At 50.0% G+C, this 9,113-nt stretch overlaps 1 protein-coding gene across 1 annotated transcript; it reads left to right on the top strand.

Annotated features, from left to right (window-relative positions):
- Positions 1 to 591: 591 nt before the first annotated feature.
- On the top strand, positions 592 to 7,711 carry MFAP5 (microfibril associated protein 5). The gene is made up of 5 exons (XM_056848306.1): positions 592 to 670; positions 754 to 780; positions 4,525 to 4,612; positions 5,441 to 5,514; positions 7,590 to 7,711. Exons 1-5 carry the CDS (start codon positions 592 to 594, stop codon positions 7,709 to 7,711), a joined length of 390 nt encoding a protein of 129 aa, XP_056704284.1.
- The last annotated feature ends 1,402 nt before the right edge of the window (positions 7,712 to 9,113 follow it).

Raw genomic sequence — 9,113 nt, 5'->3', positions numbered from 1 at the left:
CACTCTCCAGGATTTCCAGGAGAGGTCTTTCACATAACTTACTGCCCGATTCTCTTAACTGGAGACACTGGGGATTGAACCTGTGACCTTCTGCATGCCAAGCAGATGCTCTACCACTGAGCCACAGCCCCTCCCACGCACATTTATTTTATGCACATTTATTTTTTATGCCATACCAACAAAACATTCTGATGCAAAATGATAAATAAGGTTTAAACAAACTACTAGGCACCACAATGAAAGGCCTGGGCCCCGTGGCAACCTGGTATCTGGGATTTACCAAGCCCCGTTACAACATTATAAACACTTAATGGATTCTCCTTATTATGGAGGTAAAACCCTGGAAATATTTTTCAGAATCTAACTGAAGAAGGAACCGAAGTTATGTTTTCAGTTGGCCAAAATCCCGCTAACAAGATATATTCTATATGTCGAAGTCGCAAGCAGTACGGCAAATTACCTGGATTTCCTGACAAAAAAAGAGTTTTCCAAGTTGTATAATGCTAGCATGTTACAGATGGCTACAAATCAGCTCTCAGAAGTCCAATATTGGAATCACACATTATTGGATGGCCAATACTGTTACAGGAGATGAATGCTAGAAGATTGTCCGGTGAGGAAGCGGCGTCAGAAATCCACGAAGAGAATTTTCAGGAACCAATTTGGGCCGGTACTTTTGCAACTGGCCTTGAAGGGTATAGCTTCCCGGTTGCATGCTGAGGATTAACCCTTCCCCCCCCCTCTTAATTCCAGATCCAAGTGGTCCGACATCAGCACCTGGTAAGTTAACTACCCCTGCGTGCTCCGGTTTGTCCTCCCCTAAGCAAGAAGAAGAAGAAGAGTTGGTATTTATATGCTGACTTTCTCTACCACTTAAGGGAGACTCAAATCGGCTTACAATCCCCTTCCCTTCCCCTCCCCACAACAGACACCCTGTGAGCTAGATGGGGCTGAGAGATTGTGACTAGCCCAAGGTCACCCAGCTGGCTTCCTGTGTAGGAGTGGGGAAACAAATCCAGTTCACCAGATTAGCCTCCGCCGCTCATGTGGAGGAGTGGGGAATCGAACCCGGTTCTACAGATCAGAGTCCACCGCTCCAAACCACCGCTCTTAACCACTACACCATGCTGGCTCTCCTATAGCATGTTGGCAACCCTTTCTTTGTGCCACTGGTGTTTGTTCCGTGGACGCGGAATAAAGAGAGGCAACACCAAAGCTGGGATAATCGAAGGACCAACTTAATTTTTACTGCCAGTGTGGTGTAGCGGTTAACAGTGGTGGTTTGGAGCGGTGGACTCTAACCTGGAGAACCGGGTTTGATTCCCCCCACTCCTCCACATGAGCGGTGGACGCTAATCTGGTGAACCGGGTTGCTTTCACCACTCCTACACATGAAGCCAGCTGGGTGATCTTGGGCTAGTCACAGTTCTCTCAGAACTCTCTCAGCCCCACCTACCTCACAGGGTGTCTGTTGTGGGGAGGAGAAGGTGATTGTAAGCCGGTTTGAGTCTTCCTTAAGTGGTAGAGAAAGTCTTCTTCTTCTTCTTCTTCCTCCTCTTCCTCCTCTTCCTCCTCCTCCTCCTCCTCCCCAGGCCAACCCCCCCCCCCGAGTTCATTGCGGTGGGGGCCATTGTTGGGGTGCAGAAGAGTTGGGCCTCCTCTGTTTTGTGCATCCCAGGTCTTAGGGCAAGGCCTCCTGGGCTCGGTGCTCTGAGCCACCATGTGAGCATGGCTCATTAACCTCCTTGCCAAGCCTTCTTTAGTGCTCAAGAGAGGCGCGCCACGTCCAGTCCCCCAAGCCGCAAGGTCTAAGGGTTAAAGACAGTGGCACCCCTCAAGGGGTTTGGCTGCAGTGAAAAAAAAGGCAAATTCCATGCTGGCCATAATTAGACAAGAAATAGAGAATAAAACTGCTGCTGTCATACTGCCCTTGCACAAATCTATGATGAGACCACACTTGGAATACTGTGTAAAGTTGTGGTCACCACACCTTAAAAAGGATATTCTTTAAAGGCTCTGCAAAGCAACTTTTCCTCACAGCAGGAGAAGTCCCAAAGCAAATGCTGAGCTACCAGAAGGTGGCCATTCTTCCGTCAAACCACCCTTTCCTTTGTCTCAATGAGTCTCCTCTGCATATTGTCTTGCCAACCTCCAGGTGGGATTGAGAGATCTCCTGGAATTACAACCTATCTCCAGACTACAGAGATCAGTTCCCCTGGAGGAAAGGGCAGCTTTGGAGGGGGGACTCTAGGGCGCTATGCCCCCACCGAGGTCCTTCCCTTCCAAAACCCCACCCTAAATAGGCTCCACCCTCCAAATCTCCAGGAATTTTCTGACCTGGAGCTGGCAACTTTATGAGCTGCATCTTCAGTAGAAATCCAACCCTGCCTCAGAAAACCCCTCCCCTGAGGTCCACCAGCCTTTTTCTGCTCCGTTGCCAGGCGACCCCTGACAAGGCATCTCCAAAAACCGAGAACGTCATGCGGCCACATCGGTCCATGCAAAATCCCAAAACAAGAACGAAATCCAGGCAATACCTTTTAATCAACCCGATCAGACCAGAACCGACAGGGTTGAAATGAAATCAAAAGAGTTTCCGTCTAGACATTAGGAAGAATTCTCTAACAGTTAGAGCGGTTCCTCAGTGGAACAGGCTTCCTCGAGAGGTGGTGAGCTCTCCTTCCCTGGAGGTTTTGAAGCAGAGGCTAGATGGCCATCTGTCAGCAATGCTGATTCTATGACCTTAGGTAGCTCATGAGAGAGAGGGCATCTTGGCCATCTTCTGGGCATGGAGTACGTATGGGTCACTGGGGGTGCGTGGCTTCCTAGAGGCACCTGGTTGGCCACTGTGTGAACAGACTGCTGGACTTGATGGGCCTGGGTCTGATCCATCAGGGCCTTTGTTATGTTCTTATGTGGGGGGGAGGTAATTGTGATTTTCCTGCCTTGTGCAGGGGGATGGACTAGATGACCCTGGTGGTCCCTTCCAACTCTATGATTCTATGATTCTAAAACACTGGCAAGCTCTCTGGAGATCATCTCCCAGTAGATGGTGGTGTTTCTAAACCAGGTCACACTATGCCAGGAGAAGCAAGCAAGAACTATTTTAACAATAAGTACAATATTTCTTTTTTAAAGACTTCTATATTTATGTATATTATTTCTAGCCCACCTTCCTCTCCAGTGGAAAAGGCAGATTACACTGCACTAAAAAGATACTAAGATTATAAAAGCCAGATCCGAGTCCTGTTAGCATCTTAGAGACCAGCAAGAGCTACATTCTCAAAAGCTCATATCCCTAAATTTTTGTCGGTCTTGAAGATGCTACTGGACTCGAATCTAGCTCTTCTACTGTCGACCAACTAGGGTTGCCAACCTCCAGGTAGTAGCTGGAGCTCTCCTGCTATTACAACTCCTCTCCAGCTGACAGAGATCAGTTCCCCTGAAGAAAATGGCCGCTTTGGCCATTGGACTCTATGGCATTGAAGTCCCTCCCCCTCCCAAGCCCCGCCCTCCTCAGGCTCTGCTCCAAAAACCTGTCAGAGACCTGGCAACTCTAAGACCAACACAGCTACTCTCTGAAGCTAAGATTATTTAAAAATAACTGTAAAATCGCAATAGCGTTACTAAAACGAAAGCATAAAACCAGATTCCAACTGCAACCATCAGCCTGCAAAAAAGGATTCATAATGGCATATAAAAATGCTTATTTAAAGAGCTCTGCACTGCAGAGTTTCCTAAAGGCCAACTGTATTGGAGCCCCCTTAGCATTAACTGAGTGGGTGCCAGAAGTAGAAAAAAGAAGCAGTAGCTGATATAACTGGGATCTTTTATTATGTCTTTAATAGTCAGAGCTGCCTCAGCAACATAGAATCATAGAATCGTAGAGTTGGAAGGGACCACCAGGGTCATTTAGTCCAACCCCCTGCACAATGCAGGAAATTCACAACTACCTCCCCCACACACACACCCCAGTGACTCCTACTCCATGCCCAGAGGATGGCCAAGATGCCCTCCCTCTCATGACCTGTCTAAGGGTCATAGAATCAGCATTGCTGACAGATGGCCATCTAGCCTCTGTTTGAAAACTTCCAGGGAAGGAGAGCTCACCACCTCCCGAGGAAGCCTGTTCCACTGAGGAACTGCTCTGTTAGAAAAAACATACCAAGTGAGGCACTCCAGACGAAGAAGAAGAGGAGGAGGAGTTGGTTTTTATATGCCGACTTCCTCTACCACTTATGGGAAACTCAAACCGGCTTACTATCTCCTTTCCTTCCTACCTTCCTTGTGAGGTAGGTGGGGCTGAGAGAGCTGCGACTAGCCCAAGGTCACCCAGCTGGCTTCGTGTGGAGGAATGGGTGAAACCAACCCGGTTCACCAGATTAGTCTCTGCTGCTCATGTGGAGGAGTGGGGGAATCAAACCCAGTTCTCCAGATCAGAGTCCACCGCTCTTAACCACTACACCACGAGTCTTAACCATGAGTGACGTTATCTTGCCCCTGACTTCCACTGTCTGCTCCTAGAATGCCGCGAAGAGCAGTTTCCGTGCACACGGCTGTACTCCGTCCACAAGCCCGTGAAGCAGTGCATCAGCTATCTGTGTGTTACCAGGTAAGAAAGAAGGTGATGGTTTCTCCAACAGAAGCCCCCCTTAGAAATCCCCAAGAGTTTGGGGAGATGGCCTTCACGGTGAAATGGATCACAGTGTTTTTGGAATTCTTTATAGGGTTGCCAGGTCCCGCTTCACCACCGGAGGGAGGTTTTTGGGGGCGGAGCCTGAGGAGGGCGGGTTTTGGGGAGGGGAGAGACTTTGATGCCATAGAGTCCAATTGCCAAAGCGGCCATTTTGCTCCAGGTGAACGGATCTCTATCAGTTTGAGATCAGTTGTAATAGCAGGAGATCTCCAGCTAGTACCTGGAGGTTCAATATAAACAAAACAAAAGCACTCCCGTGCCTATATCATATGGTTTGGAAATTAGCACGGGTGAAAGGTACACAAATTCACAGAGCCAAGTAGCAAAAATGCAAATGTTAATAAGTGCAAAACATCAAAGACAGCAGTGACTACACAATGTACACTAACAGCAGTGACTACACAATGTACAATATATACATGGATTATAGAATAACCAGGCAAAAAAGTCCTCTTCTTAAGTCTATCAAAGTTGGTTGGTTCCAATTGTATAATATGTTCATCTGGTGTGAATCCAGTGAATATAAATCCAAAGATGGGGGATGGCCGTTTCACCTTGGTTTCTTCAGCCCCATATTATCTCATCCATGTAATGGTAATTCCAGAATATAACAAAGTCCACAAAGGTACACTATTAAGCCACAGCAATGTCCACAGGTTCCCAAGTGGGATACTAGCTTAAATGCAGAATGTGGAAGAGCGCCTTTCTCAAGAATATCCTTATTCTTGTTCTTTCTGTCGACAGCGTCCGTAGAACGTACATGATAAACAAGGAGATCTGTTCTCGTATTGTCTGCAAAGAGGATGAAGCTATGCAGGGTGAGTAAAGGCGGCGCCCGCGGGGAATTTCCCTACAAACTTTCTTGGTTGTGAAAGGAAAAGAGATAAGCTGCTGTACACTCGAGGTCACTTTCCTTCAAGGGGGAAATGGCTGGCATCTGTGCGTGCCGAAGCAGTACGGCCACAGAAGAGTCACAAATAGGGGAAATCAACTAAAAAAATGATAAAGAGGATCAATGATTTAAATTAAAAAAAAAAACAAGGAAGAGCTGAAGGGCCAGATTGATACATGCTGCTCTGTATAGAACGGCGATGTCCAAGGTGCTGCCCGTGGGCGCTGTGGCATCTGCTGACACCTTTCCTGGCACCTGCCAATTTTTTAAAACTTGGGTAGGGTGAGGTGGGGCTTTTGTCCAGCGAGGATTCCCATTGGCCATCGGAGATTTGACCGGCTGTGCAGATGTGCCCATTGCTCTGGCAGCATCTGCCGCCACAGAGCGAGGATCTTCACTGTGTGGCTGAAGGGAAGTGGGGGAAGCCGTTGTGCGGCTGGTTCTGCCCCTGTGACGGTAAGGTTGCCAGGCCCCTCTTTGCCACCGGCGGGAGGTTTTTGGGGCGGGGCCTGAGGAGGGAAGGGTTTGTGGAGGGGGTTCAATGCCATAGAGCCCAATGGCCAAAGCGGCCATTTTCTCCAGGGGAACAGATCTCTGTTGGCTGGAGATCAGTTGCAATAGCAGGAGATCTCCAGCTAGTACCTGGAGGTTGGCACCCGTCTGTGACTACCATTTTGTGGCTCTGCCCTCCACCCTGTGCCAGAATTCCAAAGGTTCCCGTAGGCCCTGCTCTAGAGCAACCAGCGAGATCCCCAACTCTCTACTGTCAGAATCCTACATACATTCTGAGCATGTTTGCACTTTTTATGGTTATTTAAAATATCTGCAATTCTCCTTTCTGTACAAACAGACACAAGGCAGCTCATGATAAACCACAGTACCATACTTGAGGAGAGGAGAACGACGTAAACCCCTTTGGGGTCTAGGGTTGCAAGGTCCCTCTTTGCCACCGGCGGGAGGTTTTTGGGGCGGAGCTTGGGGAGGGGAGGGACTTCAATGCCATAGAGTCCAATGGCCAAAGCGGCCATTTTCTTCAGGGGGACTGATCTCTATCAACTGGAGATCAGTTGTAATAGCAGGAGATTTCCAGCTAGTACCTGGAGGTTGGCAACCCTATGTATCCGTTTGATCTCAGAGATTATTTGACCCAGTGGTCAGATCTAAATCTTTCAAATTCATAAGAAATTACAGAGGAGGAAGAAGTTGGTTTTTATACCCTGCTTTTCTCTACCTTTAAGGAGTCTCAAAGCGGCTTACAACCACCTTCCCTTCCCCTCCCCACAACAGACACCTTGTGAAGTAGGTAGGGCTGAGACAGTTTGGAGAGAACTGTGACTGGCCCAAGGTAACTCAGTAGCCTCCCCCCCACCCCAAAGCTCCTGATGATGCCATGGAGGGACCTGGCAGCCCTATATTTAGCCCTGCTGGGTTCCAGCCGCAGTAAAAGCAGCTTGTGGGTGGCATTTTCAGTGGGAAAACAGCATGAGAGGAGACAGCTGTTAATTACCACCTCCGCAGTGTTCTGCCTCTCGAAATAGCGGCCTCAGCAGCTGCATTTGCAAAGGGGAAAAAAATCTTTGCAAACAATCACCGAGCTGCAGGTCACTTGTCATTCCAGCCTTCCTCGCAAGCTGAAGGGCAGAGGCCAAGGAGTCAGTGAGGGCCTACATATGCTAACCCAGGGGGTTTTCAGCCTGCAAGCACCTTTGGAACTAGGGTTGCCAGGTCCCTCTTTGCCACCGGCGGGAGGTTTTTGGGGGCAGAGCCTGAGGAGGGCGGGGTTTGGGGAGGGGAGGGACTTCAATGCCATAGAGTCCAATGGCAAGAGTGGATATAGGTGAATGGATCTCTATCAGCGGGAGATCAGTTGCCATAGCTGGAGATCTCCAGCTACTGCCTGGAGGTTGGCAACCCTAATGGTCGAAGAGTTGTCTGCTTGGCTGTGAGTATAGATTCCGTCAAATTATTAACCCCTTTTGCCCCTCCCCGGTTGTCCCCCAGAGGAACTCTGCCGCCAGATGGCCGGCCTGCCACCACGCCGCCTACGCCGCTCCGGCCGGCCTCGAGGACCGCTCTGCCGACGGAGTCAGGACCAGCAGCAGAATGGGATCGATGCTCAGTGAGCCACCGAGTGTGGGAACGGCACAGAGGAGAGCCGAAATCCGCCTTTGCCCAAAGAGTCCGCTCGGGACAACTCCGTCACACCCTTCTGGCATCACTTCCTACCCCAGGCAGGGAGCTTCCTTTCCTGCCTGTCACTTGGGGGTCCAGCCCTTTGCCCCAGACATAAGGTTGCCAACTCCGGGCTGGGAAATTCCTGGGAATATGGTGGGTCCTGGGGAGGGTGGGGTTTGGGGAGGGGAGGGACCTCAGAGGGGTATAATGCTATAGAGCCCACCCTCCAGATCAGCCATTTTCTCCAGATGCTCTACCACTGAGCCATGCCCCCTCCCCAAATTTTGGACTTATGAAGCTGCCTTAAACTGAATCAGACTCCTGGTCCATCAAAGTCAGTATTGTCTACTCAGACCAGCAGCGGCTCTCCGGGGTCTCAGGCAGGGGTCTTTCACATCACCTGCTTGTAGGGTTGCTGGGTCCCTCTCCGCCCCCGGCAGAAGGTTTTTGGGGTGGAGCCTGAGGAGGGTGGGGCATGGGGAGGGGAGGGACTTCAATGCCATAGAGTCCAATTGCCAAAGCGGCCATTTTCTCCAGGGGAACTGATCTATATCGGCTGGAGATCAGCTGCAATAGCAGGAGATCTCCAGCTAGTACCTGGAGGTTGGCAACCCTACTTACTTGCCTAGACCCTTTAACCGGAGATGCCGGGGATTGAACCTGGGATAGTCTGCAACATCTCCAGGCCCCACCTGGTGGTTGGCAACCCTACCAGAGACACTTTTAGAGGGCTTCCCACACCGACCTACACGCATACAGGCAGAGAGAGAAGCAGGGGGGTCATGCCCCCTCCCCTCCCTCAGGCCTGGCTTGCCTCCCCCCACTCCAGAGCTGGCATATGGTATTGTGCCATCCGCCCCGTGCAAGACAAGGGGGAAAGCTTAAGTGTTGGGTTGTCTGTGCCAGACCTGAGGATATCCGGTCCACCATAGGCAAGAACTGGCCCTGGGGTGGATGGAGGCAAGACATGTGGGGGGGGGGGTGTCGGGCTACGTCACCGCCTCATCGCCGATTGAAAGGACACACCTTGAGGGGTGTGCAAAGAGTGCTTTAGGTCATTTATGCATGGGAGTTTTACCTGAGGTTCGTTCCTGGCTGGACCCACGCTTTCCAGTTGGGAATCTCTGCACCAGCAACCTCCAAGCTCAAATCAAGTCCCCGCCCCTTGAAATGCTGCTTTGTAATTGGCTTACTTCACAGGGCTCACTGTGAGAAAAGATTCCCTCCTCCCAAAAAAACCAATTGCTGCATAAAAACGTATTTTAAGAATAAAAACCAAAAAACGGAGCAATCTGAAAGAAAGGGTGGGGGGAGAAATCCAAGCCTCAGTTTTAAAAAGCCTTTCTTCAG

This window comes from Euleptes europaea, chromosome 4 (assembly GCF_029931775.1).
Source record: "Euleptes europaea isolate rEulEur1 chromosome 4, rEulEur1.hap1, whole genome shotgun sequence".
Classification (NCBI taxonomy): Eukaryota; Metazoa; Chordata; class Lepidosauria; order Squamata; family Sphaerodactylidae; genus Euleptes; species Euleptes europaea.
Note: the sequence above shows the minus strand (reverse complement) of the source record. Positions and strands in the feature narration are given on the sequence as shown.

Bases quoted from the DNA above. Each gene is read 5' to 3' on its own strand.
- MFAP5 (XM_056848306.1), top strand. From the start codon at position 592: ATGAATGCTAGAAGATTGTCCGGTGAGGAAGCGGCGTCAGAAATCCAC. The intron at 671-753 runs GTACTTTTGCAA...TCTTAATTCCAG, and splicing joins TCAGGAACCAATTTGGGCCG to ATCCAAGTGGTCCGACATCA. The intron at 4,613-5,440 runs GTAAGAAAGAAG...TTCTGTCGACAG, and splicing joins AGCTATCTGTGTGTTACCAG to CGTCCGTAGAACGTACATGA.